General features: G+C 38.8%; 1 protein-coding gene across 2 annotated transcripts in view; it reads right to left on the bottom strand.

The window, feature by feature from the left end:
- alk (ALK receptor tyrosine kinase) overlaps positions 1 to 18,014 on the bottom strand; it is a 399,864-nt gene that overhangs the window by 59,625 nt on the left and 322,225 nt on the right. For both annotated transcript variants that reach the window (XM_079853870.1, XM_079853871.1), the window contains exons 6-8: positions 7,346 to 7,471; positions 2,330 to 2,464; positions 1,992 to 2,092 (exon numbers count right to left, since the gene is read on the bottom strand). In XM_079853870.1, coding sequence (XP_079709996.1) covers positions 1,992 to 2,092; positions 2,330 to 2,464; positions 7,346 to 7,471 — 362 coding nt within the window. The remainder of the gene's footprint in view (positions 1 to 1,991; positions 2,093 to 2,329; positions 2,465 to 7,345; positions 7,472 to 18,014) is intronic.

Here is an 18,014-nt window from a genome sequence, read left to right as displayed (position 1 = left end):
CTTACAGTGGCCTGTGAAAACGCCAGCTGTTGAAAGGAGCAAGGCTTCTCCTATTACAGAAGTCACACTGACACACTGAGAACAGTGGCTAGGGGGGAGAGATCACAGTTGTAATCTATAGTCCTGGTTCGTGTCTGGATTTAGTCCAATATGCTGTCATGGCCCGCTGTGCCTCCACACCGCTCTGGGCTCTGTTCATACAAGAGTAAGCACTCACCTCACATCTATCTAAAGCTGTCAGTCAGACTTCTCATGAAGCCCAAACCAACGCCTACCTCTCCACCTGTATTCCTATTTATCTACACCCCATATTCTCCCTGACATTTTCTCTCTTTTTCTTACTTTCAGATTGGTATCCCACTGTTTCTCTCTCTTCTCCATCTCTGTCAGTCTGCACCCCTCCGTTCCCTCTGAAACTCACTGTTTGAGTGTTTTTTTCTTCAGGAAGTCTTTTGCAGTTGTGTAATTCACCTTTCCCAGCATGCTCGTCTGTGAGCCACAGACTGATGGGGTCAAGGTCTATGAATTCTGAATTGAATACGGAGACAGTCTTTCAAAAGCTTTGCACCTAGGCGAGAGCCAGACATTTTTTCCATTTTTCAAAACGGACATTAACATTTCACATTTGGTTGCCAAATTTCCATGTAATTACATTCAAATGACATTGAAATGCGGGTACAACAATAACCTCCTGACACTGGGCTACATTCTGTCTATAGCGATTACAAAAGCAACCCATTAAAGGTATTGTGCAACCTAAAAATGGCATCTATAGCCTTGAACATTGAAAACTTACCAGCTCAAACCAAATCAACGCTGTGAATAATTTTATTATGGCTCATCATGCTAACAATAACCCGAACCCAAAAAGACTACAATGTAGGACATATATGTGAAACTGAATTATTTGAGAAAATAATAATGATAATGAATTAAACTATTACTAGTGTTGTAGTCAAGACCACCTAAACTGAGACCAAGTCAAGACCTAGACCAGTGTGTGTTGAGGCCAAGACAAGACCAGGATTTTTTTTTTTTTTAAATAATACATTACATCTTGGTTAGTTTTTCACCAAATTTTATTGTATACCGCCAGATCACTTTGAATATACCACACGAGTCGCATGGGATCATTCTGTTATACTTTTGTGTCCTTTTATGAAGAAGGGCATACGGCATTACAACAACACCAGGGTGGGTAAATGATGACTTAATTTTTATTTAAGGGTGAACTATCCATTTAATATTCTTCTCACATAGTATACATGACAATTTACTGCATAGCTGCATTTCTATTTTAGGAACAGGATATCAGGACACAAGGATATCAGCGTACTGTATTTGAGGGTACTTGGAGGGCTTGAAACACCTGTTTTAACGCAAAAGCACTGAAATAGAATATTTTCTCCCACTTCACCTATAGTACATATACACTGCTGCATATGAAGAAACAGCATGAGTAGTATTTTATTTTCATTACATACTATACTCTCTCTTTTTATTTAAGCCCAAATTATATTTTGGCCATCCGTGTTCCGCAACGGTCCGCCTGACGTAATTTTCAAACAGGAGGGACCGTGTAAGACTGTCTGCGTGCAGACCAATTTTGGTGTCCGTGCACACAGTGTGAGTACAAACAAGCTTAAAAACACAAATCTTTTTGCGCTCAAGGCCAAAGTAGTGTACTTTGAAAGGCTCGAGTACTCAACTGTGTGAGATGGAGCAGAACGTGGAAAATGAAGTGTACCCGGGCCTTTATCTGTAGCCATTACCTCCTGATGGGTTATCCGAACTTCTATACAACCCGAATCAGTATTCAGAGCACTTCTGTAGGTGTAGCACTGATCGATGCATGCATAGACTAGAATGCATTTGCAAATAAGACTCGATGGAAACCGTTCAGAACTTCATTTCCTCAGAGATCCAGAGACCCATTGCACAGAGATACCGTTGCATTATGGTTACTTGTGGAATGCAGAAACAATTCTTACCATGCACGGGGCGTTCCGCAGGGGGTAGAAGAAAAGCGGGCTTCGCACCTGCGCTGATCCTCGCTGACCTTTGGGCTGACTGTCGATGGCCAGCAAGGCCCCTGCCATACAGAGTGATGAAAGACATGAAACAAACCACCCAGAGGAATAATGAAAGATGAAAGACCGACTATAACCAGTCAAAAGCTTATTGTCAATCTTTAATAAAGATGATTTATTAACCATGTCTGCTTAAATTATTTCGCTTTGTTTTAAATGTTTCACTGTCAGTAGTCAACCCTGTGCTTGCAAGTCTTCTTGTTGATTAGACTTCAACTTAAGATGTTTAGGCAGAGCACCTGGTGATGGACAGCTGCTTCTGAGGCCTTGGGGAATGGACGGATGGGCCCTCCATTGCGGACCCCTTCCTGGAACCAGCTGCCAGCTGCAATCCTCTCTCCCGAACGAGCAGTAGCTGCCGTTGAGGAACTGACCTGGTTGAGTGAGAGAAGACAATGAGACATGTTGAGAATACTAAAAAAAAAAAAAAAAAAAAAGATAAAAGGTAACACTTTATTTCGATAGTCCACTTTAGACATTCTACTGTACTAACTATAAGTAACTTTGCAACTACATGTCAACTAACTGTCATTAGAGTATTAGTAGACTGTCTGCTTAATATCTGCTAACTCTTTATTTTGATGCTCCCTAACAGATATTCTACTGACTAAGTAACTTGGCAGCTACTTATTCTACTAACCCGAACCCTAACAGTCTACTACCATCTACTAATACTCTAATGACAGTTAGTTGACATGTAGTTGCAAAGTTACTTAAAGTTAGTAGAATGTCTAAAGTGGACTATCGAAATAAAGTGGAACCAAGATAAATACGTGCTAACAATCTTATCCCTCAGCGTAAGAGCTTAGACGCTTTGATGAGAAATAGTCTTTGACCATTTTTAAATGTCTGAAGAGGCATAAGAGGACAGCGGAGAGTGTTTATGAGTGCAGATGAGGATATTGTTTTGAGGTAAAGAGTGGGGAAGAAAGAGTGTAGGCTGGGTAAAAAATATAGGTTTCTCATTTTTACGAACCGATATCGATTCTTAAATCCCAAGAATCGATTAGGCTAGTCATCCTGTTTTCAGTTGATGAATGAATGGAACATTGTAGCCCGCATCCCATCCAATAAATCTACTATTTATTGTTATATATACTTATATACTAAGCTACTATTGATATGAAACAAAGTCTCAGATTTCAAATTACGTCCATTTTCTTACGAATTTCAAAAACATATACCGTTTTGGCGCAGTGGCGTGAGATCTGAGCTCAAGAGAAGAAGCAGCGAAGATCTTCTCTTCCGCCTTAATAATACCAGTTACAGTGTGAAATAAGCATGAATGAGCATCAGAAAGTGTGTTAAAAGATAGAGTACAACTTATCGAAATCCGTATCATGTCACATGGAATCGCTCAATCAGTGTTTCAACCGTGGAAAGACGTCATTAAAACAGCTTGTAAGCAATGTCATGTAACGTCACATTTACCTCGGAAAAAAACATATCCAGCGACCATAAACTCGTTAGTCAGCCAGAAAAAGAGGAGAGAGGAGCATTTCGCTAAATTTATGCACCATATTGCATATTCATTATAATTTTTTTAATCTTCTTCAATATTTAATGCATATTTGAATAAATCTGGCAAGTTTTTTTATGACAGACAGCATTTAAATGTTTACATTTCATTATTATAAAAATAAATAAAAGTGTAATTTAAGTGTTTGTATACAGATCAGTTAATTTTTACCTTCAATATTATAGCAGGCAAATGAAGCTTAGTAGGCTACAACTGACTCCCATAGTTTACAACATTGGTTAAGAGATTTGTTTTCCTTGAGAAAATTTGCCATGTATTGTACCGGATATCAATATTGAATCGAATCGGAATCAAAATCGAATCGAATTGCAAGCTTGTAAATCGAAATTGAATCAAATTGTGAAATTTGTGTCAATACCCAGCCCTAGTAGGAAGGCCATATTAGAAGCCATTCCATCAACAGATGATTCATTCAAGCCTGTGAAGGGCTGCAGGGATGTGCCTGACCTTCATTAAGAAACAGGGGGGAAGAAACACGGTTGGCTTCCAGCGATCGACTGCATTGCAGAGGATGAATTGCCTGATGGCATGTAACTTACAAGCTTTGCTCCAGGTGTTCATACAATCTAGAGCTAGGCATTTAAAAGGATGGATGCATTCATGGGCACGGAGTGATTATCGGAAATGTCTGGTTAATAAATAAAGAAGTTAATTAAATAAAGAAAACAGAATGATCTTTTTTCCTTGTTTTAAGAGAAAAATAAATAATGTATAAACTGACAGACTCATGCTTTTCCCTGAAACAACCTTGTCTGAACCTCTTTTTTTTAAGACCTTGTTCGTCTATATCAATATTTTATTTTAAAAATAATCGAAAGATGAGATTTTTAAGATGAAATTTTAAATTGCGTGCCAATTCGCCTACATATACTATGTCCTAAGTACTGTTTTTGTGAAGAAAAAGTACATATTTTTGAGCGTGTATCAGAAGAGTATAGGCAAGTTTTGGGACATACTACTTCATCATAATTGCGTCTTTAACAGAAAGCTTTGTTACGTGCATCCCGTCACCGTTTAACCGCCCTGTCAATCAGCTTGTCACAGTTAAAATCATCCACATTCAATTTGATTTAATTTCCTACTATTCCTTACTACTATCCTCGTCCAATGCGCAATGGGTTTTGGGCAATATTAGCCATTGTAGTGTGCACGGATCTGCACTTCGGATTCAACCCCGGAAAAGTAGACAATCCAGGGTATCTTTGGAATACTCATTTACTAATAATTCTAATTTTGAATACAATTCAGGACGTATGCGTGACGTCAGTATGTGAATTGTGACACAGCACTGATCTTAAATCTTTTAGTCTTCCAATTTGATTGATTGATTGATGAATAAATAAACAAGGAGTTGTATTTAAATACATAAATAAATGATCGACAAACAAACAAACAAATAAATATCAAGTGCATTAAAGTAATTAGTGGGTAAAGCATTCTTCCCCGGCATGTTATGTGTGGTGCTCTGTAATAATAATAGTAAAAAAAGCAAAATATTAAACCTTAAAACAAGAACAAGGATGTTAAGATGTTAAATCTTACTGAAATGACAACAAAACAAAACACTTATTAAGACAAATTATATATGCAGCTATTGTTATTATTTTGATTTTAGGTTGAGATATGACCCTGATGTTATTGATATACTTTGTGAGATCACTTTAAAAGTTGAGGACAACTGCAGTGTCCTGTGCAGATCTCTTCATCTGGTCTTCAGAAGTCGCTTTCATCTTAGCAACAAAGTTTATTAAAGACACAATAAATTCTTGTTGTGCAAATTAAATGTGCTGAACAGGTTTTGAAAAAGACTGATTAGCAGGTTGCTAATCAATATTAATATCTGTGGTGGCATATTGAACATAATCAGTGACATTTAGCTTTGCTCTAACAATAAACAACACTCAGAATCTTGTTCAATCTCAAAATGTTGGCTTTCTTTTTCGTCCAGAAGCACTGCAGGTGGACCCGCAGAAATATGATTACAGCTTCTGCACGGTATTGATCTGAGAGGTGTGAGGTAGGATCAGCTAATCATCCGCTGAGGGGAGATGATACAGCCCTGAACTCACTGCCATTAACCAGGAGAGAGTAAACACATCGACCAGCGTGACCACACTCGTGAGGATTAGCATGGAGAGCAATAACAGGGAAAGATGACAGCGAAAATGTGTGATTTGAATGACACAGGATGAGATTGCAGCTCTCCGTTTTCTGTCGAAAAGCTTCTGGCAATATCTGTGCTGCGCTTGCGAGTCATTAATGACTGCATCATGCTAGACAGGATCAGGACAGCGTGAGCAGCTGATCTTGGAGGAAAGAGGAGTTCACTGACTGCAGAAATGAAGCAGCAGGGAATGATAGGTAAAGGTGGGGCCATCAGACAGAGCAATTGAGAAAATTACAGAGGAAAATGGGCTAAATGTGGGAGATGTTTCATATGAACTGAAATTGCTCAGTGGTAAAGTGTTTAAAAGTACAATGTTGCTCTGATGTTGTGACTGAAATATGCTGTCAAAACTCCCAATTCAGAGAAAACAATGGGCATGTCCACTAAAGCAGCAAGCACAAGTATGTATGTTCACCTCATCCCACTAATTTACATGTATTTTCAGTACCAGTTTCACTCTGCTACTGTTATTAGGCCTGACAGCAGAGCAAATTACATATTATACAATTTGCATTTATAATATTTACAATTCCCTTACAAAAAGTACCGTGGCAGTAACATGGTGCACGAATCAGGTCGTAATACCATAGTATTGAATGACTGCCATATTTATATACTGCCATATACTGTATATATTTATACTACGGGGCTGTTGAATGCTTGAATCTAATTGGTTGACGGACATTCTAAGATGTGCAATTATTTTCAGGGAAATGCACGGCTAAAGTAGTAACAGTAGCATTACAGTTCCATATCACTTCGCCAGATGTTTTCAGTTATTTCATAGGTCCTTACATATGGAAGCCTGTTTCTGCCACTGAATAAAAAAATAAAAAAAAATAAAACCCACTGAATACGTTTTTTTCTGACACAATTCTGACTTTTCTCGCAATTGCATGATATAAACTTGGAATTGCAAGCTATAAAGTCAGAATTGTGAGATATTAACTTGCAATTCTTAGAATTTATTATTTATTTTTTTTATGTCAGAATTGGACTAACAATTACTATACATAATATATAACAATAACTAACAATTGCGAGTACATTGAAAAAAAGTCAGAATTGCGAGATATAAACTTGAAATTGAGAGGGAAAAAAAGTCAGAATTGCAAGTTTATATCTCACAATACTGACACTGTAACTCGCAATTGTAAAAAAAATAAAAAAATAAAATCAGATCTGTGAGTCGCATTTATCTTTTATGGCGGAAACAAGCGTTCATACTTTCAGCCATTATTTCAAACTATGCATAAATATATTTTATTAGCGTTAGACAAAGAAATCCTTTATATATATATATATATATATATATATATATGTGGGGTTACAGTATATATATATGGGGTTAGAGTTAGCCCATTTTTTGTTTCTTTTTTGAGAAAGAGTGTGTCTGGGATGACACTGGTCACTGAAGCAGAACAACTCCTACAACGTCCGATAAACACAACTTCTGTTATATAATGGGCTCTCATTAAAGAGTGACTGCTGACCTCCTGAGCCCCCGTCTGCTGTCTCGTCCTCCAAATGGACGGCACTAATACTCACGGCAATGTTCTCCCTCATCGTCCCCTTGTGGACAGTCAGGGTTGAAGTCACACAGCTGGCTCACGCTGATCTGGCGACCCCCTCTGCAGTGATAGCGGCCCCGGAGAGTGACGTTTTGAGAGGTTCCTGAGAGGAGAAAGACAAGAGACGCCAATTACAGACACGGCTGTCACGAAGGAACCAAGGATTAAATCCCTCAAGGGCACAATGGTGATAAAGCAGAATTTCAATCCCAGTAACTCTCTGATACCAGGGTCACCCCTGCTTAAGATGTAACATTTGCACAAGCAGCGCCGATCATTACCATTAGCCCACTTTCACCCCATTTTTCTCCTATATCTTCTTTTACAACCAGACATTAGGTGTAACAGGTTACTCAGGAGAGGTTTACTTTATGTCTTTCCGATCGACTTTCCCACCAAGAAAGTAAATCAGAGAGTTACATTAAAAGCTTCTGTGCAAACAAACACAAAGACATCAAGTAAATTCAGCACTTTGTGAAACTAAATGAGGCAGAAAGAAGACATAAAAGAGGCAACGGCTCTCAGCAGTCTCTTGTTTTATGGCTTCAACGACAGGAAAGGATACTGACAAAGGCTATCAACAAATGAAAACACAAAGAGCTCTTTCCTGCCCACTAAAATACAATAGACACTCTAAAAAATGTGTTAATGTAATGAGACCTCAAGCACAGCTCTGAAGAGATGTCTCAGATAACATTTTAATATGAACATATACAACTCCTGCCCTGTTTTGTGGGACGAGATATGGATCATTTTACTATGGCGCCATATGTATTATTATTTTATTTTTTTGCATATGGAGCGCTAGCTTAACACGCTTTAGAATATGTAGGACGGAACAATGGCCCAGATAAGTAGCATGTGGCGAATGGATTTATGTGAGTTGAGTCTGATAGCATCACAGCGAACACAACGAGATGTAACTGGGGTTTGCATATCTATGCAAATGGAAGGCAGTCGCAGAGCTGTACAAACGGACCGCGCTCACCAGGGGTTCATCAGACTGCTGACAATGATAAAGAGAGTGATTGTACAGAAAAGAAAGAAAAAAAAAAGAAAAAAAAACCTCACTGATGTGATTCGCCTACTTCCTTCTTTAAAAAACATGGGGGGGAGATGTGATTTTATCACTGGCGGCCACAGAGGCATAACGCACCCTTGATCTGAGTGGTGACAGATTGTGTTGGGAAGACACATGACAAAAGATGTTTATCTGAGATGATAATGCTTCAGCGACTTGAAATCAAGATGAGCATGTAACTAAATATCCAACATTTGGTGTAGGTCTTTCAAAAATTTTAGCAGTCGACACCAATAGAATTTGTTGTTCCAAACCTGAATGAATTTCTTTCTTCTGTTGAACACAAAAGAAGATATTTTGAAGAATGCTGGTAACCAGACAGATGACGGTAGGAAAACTACAGGAAAAAATACCATGGAAGTCAATGGCTAACGTCAACTGTCTGGTTACCAACATTTTTTTTTTTTTTTTTATATATTAGTTTTAGTTCAACAGAAGAAAGAAACTCATACAGGTTTGGAACAACATACGGGTGAATTGATGATGACATAATTTTCATTTTTGGGTGAACTGTCCCTTTTAATATAAAGTGAGACAGATTCATTTGTTGCAATGACTTCTTTTTTTAAGAAACCAGTGACTCAAACCATGAATTAGCATTCTAAGGAGCAATCACTTCAGAGGGTAACTCAAATAAGAGTTAAAATGATGATGAAATTTGATGAAGTCTTGCTGTTACTTCAATGCTTGGTGCGGATGTTGGGAGGTACATGAATCCTGCTTTTATTTCTTGTTGGACAAAAGCTATATTGAGTGTGATAATGACCACAGTCGTTTACTCTTAATCATGACCCCAGTCCTCATTAAATATTTCTGAACTTGAGGAGTTGATTCCATCGATTGACACTACTGAAGTAGACAACTAACACAATCCTGGTCCCTGGGTCTGTAAAGGCTGAAAATTATTGCTCTGTATGAATTTTGACACCACAGCAAAAACAAAACAACAGCAAAGTATTTACTGCCGAATGTATAGGCTACTTAAAAGCATTTCTGGTAAACTAAATTATACTTTAATGTCATTTCTACTGAAACTTGCATGTCATAAATTAAAATATATATATATTTGTAATTACACATTTGTAATCATAAAGTTGCAATTTAGAACATTTACAATATAATATCATAATATAATTTAGAACACACTATAGTTATACAAGTATTTTAAAAGTTATTTAAAATAAGCTAAATAATTTTTGATTTAAAATGTACAACCCCAAATCAGAAAAAGTTGGGACACTGTACAAATTGTGAGTAAAAAAGGAATGGAATAATTTACAAATCTCATAAACTTATATTTTATTCACAATAGAATATAGATAACATATCAAAAGTTGAAAGTGAGACATTTTGAAATATCATGCCAAATATTGGCTCATTTTGGATTTCATGAGAGCTACACATTCCAAAAAAGTTGGGACAGGTAGCAATAAGAGGCTGGAAAAGTTAAATGTACATATAAGGAACAGCTGGAGGACCAATTTGCAACTTATTAGGTCAATTGGCAACATGATTGGGTATAAAAAGAGCCTCTCAGAGTGGCAGTGTCTCTCAGAAGTCAAGATGGGCAGATGATCACCAATTCCCCCAATGCTGCGGCGAAAAATAGTGGAGCAATATCAGAAAGGAGTTTCTCAGAGAAAAATTGCAAAGAGTTTGAAGTTATCATCATCTACAGTGCATAATATCATCCAAAGATTCAGAGAATCTGGAACAATCTCTGTGCGTAAGGGTCAAGGCTGGAAAACCATACTGGATGCCCGTGATCTTCGGGCCCTTAGACGACACTGCATCACATACAGGAATGCTACTGTAATGGAAATCACAACATGGGCTCAGGAATACTTCCAGAAAACATTATCGGTGAACACAATCCACCGTGCCATTCGCCGTTGCCAGCTAAAACTCTATAGGTCAAAAAAGAAGTCATATCTAAACAGGATCTAGAAGCGCAGGCGTTTTCTCTGGGCCAAGGCTCATTAAAAATGGACTGTGGCAAAGTGGAAAACTGTTCTGTGGTCAGACGAATCAAAATTTGAAGTTCTTTTTGGAAAACTGGGACGCCATGTCATCCAGACTAAAGAGGACAAGGACAACCCAAGTTGTTATCAGCGCTCAGTTCAGAAGCCTGCATCTCTGATGGTATGGGGTTGCATGAGTGTGTGTGGCATGGGCAGCTTACACATCTGGAAAGGCACCATCAATGCTGAAAGGTATATCCAAGTTCTAGAACAACATATGCTCCCATCCAGACGTCGTCTCTTTCAGGGAAGACCTTGCATTTTCCAACATGACAATGCCAGACCATGTACTGCATCAATTACAATATCATGGCTGCGTAGAAGGAGGATCCGGGTACTGAAATGGCCAGCCTGCAGTCCAGATCTTTCACCCATAGAAAACATTTGGTGCATCATAAAGAGGAAGATGCAACAAAGAAGACCTACAGTAAGACAGTTGAGGAACTAGAAGCCTGTATTAGACAAGAATGGGACAACATTCCTATTCCTAAACGTGAGCAACTTGTCTCCTCAGTCCCCAGACGTTTGCAGACTGTTATAAAAAGAAGAGGGGATGCCACACAGTGGTAAACATGGCCTTGTCCCAACTTTTTTGAGATGTGTTGATGCCAAGAAATTTAAAATCAACTTATTTTTCCCATAAAATGATACATTTTCTCAGTTTAAACATTTGATATGTCATCTATGTTGTAAAATAAAAAAAAAATAAAAAATATTGAAATTTGAAACTTCCACATCATTGCATTCTGCTTTTATTCACAATTTGTACAGTGTCCCAACTTTTTCTGATTTGGGGTTGTACAATTAAAAAAATAACATTATAATGCATTTTTTTAAAAGAGTACTTAAGTGTGTTTAGAAACAGTAATTAAAGTGTATTCTCTTAAGTGGCCTTTTATTTCATTTATACTATCTACTGTTATTTTATAAACATGCATTTAGTTTGGAATACAGTAAAAGTAAACTTTTAATGCAATGCATATAAAACAGACAAATTATTTTTCACAAAGAAATAAAATACATATTAAATTCAGGGAACCAAAGGTAAGATTTTAATAACCGTTCTCTAAATCTATCAAACACTTATTGAGGGGATGCACATGTACCAACTTGTCTATGGTAGTTGTAACCTGAGCTGCAACAATCATAGTTCCTGGTAAAAGAGATGCTGAGTGAACAGTGCTTTTATGAGAATTCGGGGTTTTTTTTGTTCATTTACTCTCTTTCACTCTCGGCCAGGAATGGATTCTTTTTTTTTTATAACCCATCTGACTCGTTTTCATTTATCTCCTGGTATTGTGTCAAATTGTGACTTGCAACTGCAGCCACATTTACATGCGTTGAGCGAGAACCATCAGTTCATGTAATTGGCATAGTAATTAATAGCCCTGCTTCACATCTCAGCATGGGACCCTTGCTAAAGAAAAAAAAAAAAAAAAATGAAGAGTCTTTTTAATCAAACGCTGTACATGGGTGTATGGCGAGAAAAGAAAAAAAAGAGAAGAAACAAAAGTCGAGGAGGTGTTAATACACCAATCTGCTCTGATGCAGCTCGGCTTTGTGATGAAAGAACAAAGATGTGATGGATATGCCGGACTAGCGTCGGTGTGCGAGTGCTAAAATGATTTAATGATTGTACGGCAGACATTTGACAGCCAGCCGTAACAGTGAGTCATACCACTGGCGGGACAACATTCATATCAGTGAGCTGAAAGCTAAGCTAAGATAAAAGATGCTCAATCTGTCACTGCACATGGGGAAAAAGCTTAATGACCATCATGGAGGTTCACAGGCTCTGCGGCACGAATACTAACCCTTGTAAACACTGCATGGAGGATGTGCCGTCACCAAAAATCAGGCTCTGAAATATTGTTTCCAGCACAAAGATCATTCAAGGTCAAGTCACACATTTCAAGCATGCATTACGATTGATAAAATGGTTGTTTTCGTAATCATGCATATTGCTGCAAGTCCTGCATCGAATGAAAGCTGAAGATGGACATTTTTCATTAAAAAATATGTTCATGTTTGTGAAAAACTATTTAAAAAATATGATTGATATATTTTTTGATTAATTTAATGTGATTATTTTTAAAAGTATTTGTTAACAGCAAATAGAGTCAAATGAGCCAAGAGCTCCAGTTGTATTCAAAGAGGAACTATTTGAAGTCATTTTTACATTCTCTCTCAAACAACAAGAATGATTACCAACAGAATGAGAATGTAATGACCCCTTCAGAAACACATTGCCTATGAAGGTCACAGCAAGACGGTTGGAAACTCGGTTTCAGACTCCATTTCCTCCATCTTTGTTGTGTAGCAAGAAGTAGGCCACACAGCATGCTAAGTTCATGCATTTTTAAAAGTGCCTCACATTTCTCAACATAAAAAGTGAAAAAAAAAAAAAAAAGTGAAAAAAGCAACAAGAGGCCTATTTCACATCTGTATCACAACCTATACATTTCTGAAGGGTTAGCAACTAGCTAGCTAATGATACAATAGTTTGTTTTGTGCTTCAAAGCAGGTAATTAAGCACTAGTCACTGAAATGTATTAGTAATTAAAGGTTTTCTTTGGAGCCACTTTGGCCTTGATTAAATATGAAAGTTTATCATCATTCAACAAAGACAGCAAAAGTGTTGTGAAGGTGAATGGTAAACATATTGGATGTGAAGGGTACAGGTCTGTGTATGTTCGTTATAGCATAAGATCACAGCCTGTGTTGCACACAGATACGACTAAGCTAGTTTGAAATGCGTTCTCTCAATACAGGATTACAGTGAGTACTCTGACTCATATATGATGCTCTGTGCTTTTCTCAATAGCATTAAGCGCAATATTAAAAAAAAAAAAAAAGAGCAGAGACTTAATGGGACCAGACAAAAGAAGCAAATTAAGAGTATCTTCAAGATCATTGCACATCGCTGATGTCCTTACATTGCTGAAATATTTTCATAATACAAAACTGCAAAGTGGTATATGCTTGCTGGTTGGAGCCTGCTCTTATAAAATAAGTAGATAATAAAACTGACAGATAGACTAGACAGATAATGGTAATACACAGACCCGGCTTAAAAGGTGAAGTGATGTGAACCCATGTATAACCCATACTCAGAATTTGTATGAAAAGGACATTGACCTGTTTGTTATACTGATAATCTCATTATCTAATTTTGTATTCATACCTGCATTGTACTATCCTTTCCATCACATATCTGTTCTTTCCTTCCTTCCTCTGACCTTTTAATTCTGTCCGTATCTTTCAACAGCTATTTCCCTTCCTTGTTTTGAGCCTTATTAGATCATTCCTGTTTTGCAAGACATTTTTTTACCATGTCCCCATGAGCTATACTAGCCTGGGTTTCCCCATACTGCCTTGAGCAGCGTGATTTTATTCACGCTGCAAGGTAGTCTGGCTACCATGGGCTAATTTTTCCCCTGAAATAGGGAACCAATCACAGAACGGGGAGGGAGCAGGAAGACGATGACGAAGTATATGCGACACACCGAAGCAGTTTGTTTATCTATGGATCCAACATGACAGACGTAAAAATATATGCATATTTAGTTTAGCAAGCAAACACATCTACAAAAATATGCCTGTATTTCAAGTTGATAAAATAATTTAAAATCCACATCAGTTTATTTGTGCCGACGCGCCACGCCCTCCCAGGATCTATAACGTTACCTAGGCTACTTCCACTTTTAAAAATTCATCATAACCGCGCGCGTTCTGCTTGCAGTCGTCGAGATAGATGCTGAGGAGTTGAAGAAAAGAATAGCTAGTGGAGATTGTAAAGTTGTCGACAATACGTCATCAAAAATCAAGTCCAGTGTGTGGGAGAAATTTGGAGTTATCTGAAGAAAATATTGTAAAAAGCTTTGCTGCAAACATTTTCGTGTTGGATAGCCGCAAATGTGGAACTTCATCCCTGAGGAAGCACGCAGATAACTGGTAACAAAGCCGTTCTATCGAGCGGTATTTTTCATATTTAACACTGTTAGTATGTGTGGTGTGCAGGGTGTGTTTGAACCCAAAATTGTCAGATGTAGGCTAGACGAAATTGCGTGGCATAGTGGTGTAGCCGCGTCTGTTCGATTTGTGTGGTAACGTTAGCCATGTTCTTCATCGGCCTTTTGACAGCTTCGGCTGAAGTTGTCCTTGTGTTAATTGTCGTGTAATAACTTCTGTATGACCTGGCAATAAACATTTTTGTAAGTGTGTCTATAATGTGATAGTCTAAACTGATTTTATTTCGGGTGCGGGTCGGGTGTCGGTTCTATTTTAAGCGGGTCGGTGCAGATTTTTATTAGTGCTGCTGTTGGAAAACGGGTCGGGTGCGGATTTACAAAATCGGACCCGTGCAGGACTCTCTGGTGTACACATAAATCTCTGACCCATCGTCGTCTTCGTTGAATATCTATCGCTCTACATACGTCATCTGGTATAATTTGAAACGATTGGCTATGAGCTACGTACAGGCGCATTTGATAGACATTTGTAGCGCCCAATAAACGGCTCTGGGCATTCGTAAACCACACCTCAAATACGAGAAAATGAACATGTAGTTTCCAGACCACGTCTCAAAGAGAAAGTGGTCTGACGTTAGCCAGGCTAGAGCTATACACTGATTTTGTACAATTCAGATATGGCAATTAATTGTATTAATATACTGTATATATTTCAGGTGTTTCCTTTTTGTTTTTCCTAATATTGTTTTAAAGGGGACATATCATGCTAAATACACTTTTTTAGCCCTTAAATGCATTTTGTTGTATATTTGGAGTGTTTAGAAGTACAGAAAAGTTGAAATTATTCTCTTCAGGTGCTTCGTTGATATCTTTATATTCTGTTTTGGCCTTATTTTTCAACCTGTTCCGATTTTTCTGTTATCTATGATATGACGTTTTGTGAACTATTACGTCACAGTATTTGCAGCGGAACTGCCAAATAAGGACATTGACTTCCAGCCCAACACTTCGAGCAATCCGCCATTTTTATTTCTCGCTGGAATTTTGTAGTCCAAGCTAAAAGATGCAGAAGTTACGAGAGGGTAAGTTAAAATGTTCGGTTGTTGGATGTAGTAACCCACACGCTTCATTACACCGTCTAATGTAGATGAACTGCCGCGCTTGTGACAGGACGCATGTTTAACTGAAAGAACGAGCAGAGAGAGAGACCCGGTCGCGCGCACGCACTCTCTCTCTCTTCGGAGCCAGGCGAAAATGTAAACAAGACTTCACCGTCTCCAAACTAGACGCTGTCTTGCTCTCTCTCCCTCGCACATATTAATCAAAATAAATCGACACTCGACAATCGAGTTTTTAATGACATCATTTTTAATGACATCATCCTCCAGAATATGACAATTTATATTCCATTTCACTGCATTTCACATAAATAGACTTTTCAGTCAGATGTTCATGGATTAATGTAAAAGTCAAAGTATATATATATATATATATATATATATATATATATATATATATATATTATATGTTCAATCATACATAACCATTAATGGTTCTTGAATATGTAAATAGTTCTTCCAATAGATGGAACACCATTTTAAAATACAGTAACAGTGTTTGTGTGCCACTGAAAATATATTTTAGTCGAGTTGAGGGCATTCTACTTGCATTCTACAGTACATTGAATGTGATGAGAGAATAACCGGCCTTCATAGAATTAAAAAAAGAAGGAAAAAACAAACAAATAAAAAGTACAACTTTCCTATGGTTCCCTTTCAGTTCGGTCACGTTCGATATAGTCAGACATACCGTACTGATTGAGATCACGCTTAGGGAGCCTGTCATCTTCAAGTATTGATAAAACGAGCCAAAGCACATTGTATCTCGCGCTCCACCCCGTAACGTGGGTATAAATACGGAAGCGGATGCACGCAACATTTGTCTTTCGCTTCGGAGCCGATCGGTCTTCATGTCGATGTCTCTGAAGAGTGTTTATTCTTTCAATGAGCGAGTGTGTCGCTGCTTCTTCTGGAAGGCTCTCCTGGTGCTGGTGTTTCTACAGCGCGAGTGCAGCGGTGATCACGAGCTTCTGAGCTCTCAACTGCTGTTTCAACAGCATTCTCTTTGTGTTTGTTCGTTTGACGGCTGGTTAGAGGGCGAAGAAGTGAGTGCTTCACTGGTACAGGCTGCACCATCCCCTGTCAGTGTTGCCGCGGTCATTCCCCTGTGTGCTCCGGCACTGGTGAGAGTCCCATTTCCTGAAAGACCAACACGGGTGTGTCTGCGTCTTCTTCAAGATGTCATTCCGCCCGTGTGTTTCTGGATGCGGTCGTTCCCTGTCCCCAGCAGACGGTCACAAGAGATGCATCACGTGTTTGGGCATTCAGCACATTGAAGCAGCTTTTGTGGATGGTTCAAGTTCTCATTGCGGGAACATGACTATCTCGGTGTTGAGATCAAGACTCGCCTTCATCCGTGAAGGTGGAGTCCCCATTCCCATGCCCCGCTCTAGCGCCCCTTCTGGCCCACCCCAGAAGAGAACGACTGTGTGGGATGGGTGATCTGAGGATCACAGTGAGGGCTTCCCCACCCAGTAACCAGTCCCCGTGGTCCTCTCACTCCTCTGTCACACCGCAGCCGGTGGAGCTCCCTACTGAACGCGCTGGTCCCTCTGTAGTGGACCGACCAGCCGTTTCATTCGGGGCTCCTCTTGAGGACAGGATGTCGATCGCTGCATTGGAAGGGAAGCTGGACTCTGGAGATGACGACTCGGTTGCGCTACCTCCTTCTGGGAGTATATCTGATGAATTTGTCTGTATTACATCTAATTTAGCAAACTGGAAGTCATCAGTTCTGGTCATATCAAAAGTACCAAAAGTTTGGGAAAAGCATGCTCTTCTTATCCTGCAAATCGATTTATTAACCCCACCTTTAATTCACTTCAAGTATTAAAAATCATATTACCTTCATTAATTAAAGTAGCCCAAGGGGAATTTAGAGCTCAAGTCTTATGCCTGAGCCTTTCATCATAGACAGCAAGCCAATCTGTTTACCTTTATCCCTCTGAATTATGTGAAATGATTATATGAAAATGTGAAGCTCGCTTTCAGTTTCAAGAATGCTTGGTCCCTATCAAATAGTAAATGATCAGCCCTGACCATGAGATTTCCACACAGGCCTCTAGGAATGGATTGAGAATTTTAGAAGCACACCCTGTGTTAGTTAGGGCCGTCCAAGCCAATGTGTCTGATCTGCAGGGAGAGCCGGTAAAGTTAATGCCCTTGAATTACACCCTACTCTCCCTTAGGACAACAGACAAATTGGGGGGCCATCTATTTAGGAGCTCAACGAACTGTTCAGCCCCATGCTTGATTGGCCGAGGAAGGGCCTTGCCATCATTTGTCTTTGTCAGATTATTCCACAGAGCCCGAGGGGCAAAAGCATGCAATGAAATAACTGGTTCAATTTCTTTGTCTGTTTTTGGGACGTTTTGGGGCTGCTGTATTAGAGCAGGAGACACATCAAATGGGACAAGCCAGTGAGGAAAACAAAGTGAGCTGATACACCAAAGCT

This window comes from Squalius cephalus (genome assembly GCF_949319135.1).
Source record: "Squalius cephalus genome assembly, chromosome: 20".
NCBI classification, from domain to species: Eukaryota; Metazoa; Chordata; class Actinopteri; order Cypriniformes; family Leuciscidae; genus Squalius; species Squalius cephalus.
The sequence above is the reverse complement of the archived record's forward strand: the minus strand, read 5'-3'. Positions and strand labels throughout refer to the sequence as shown.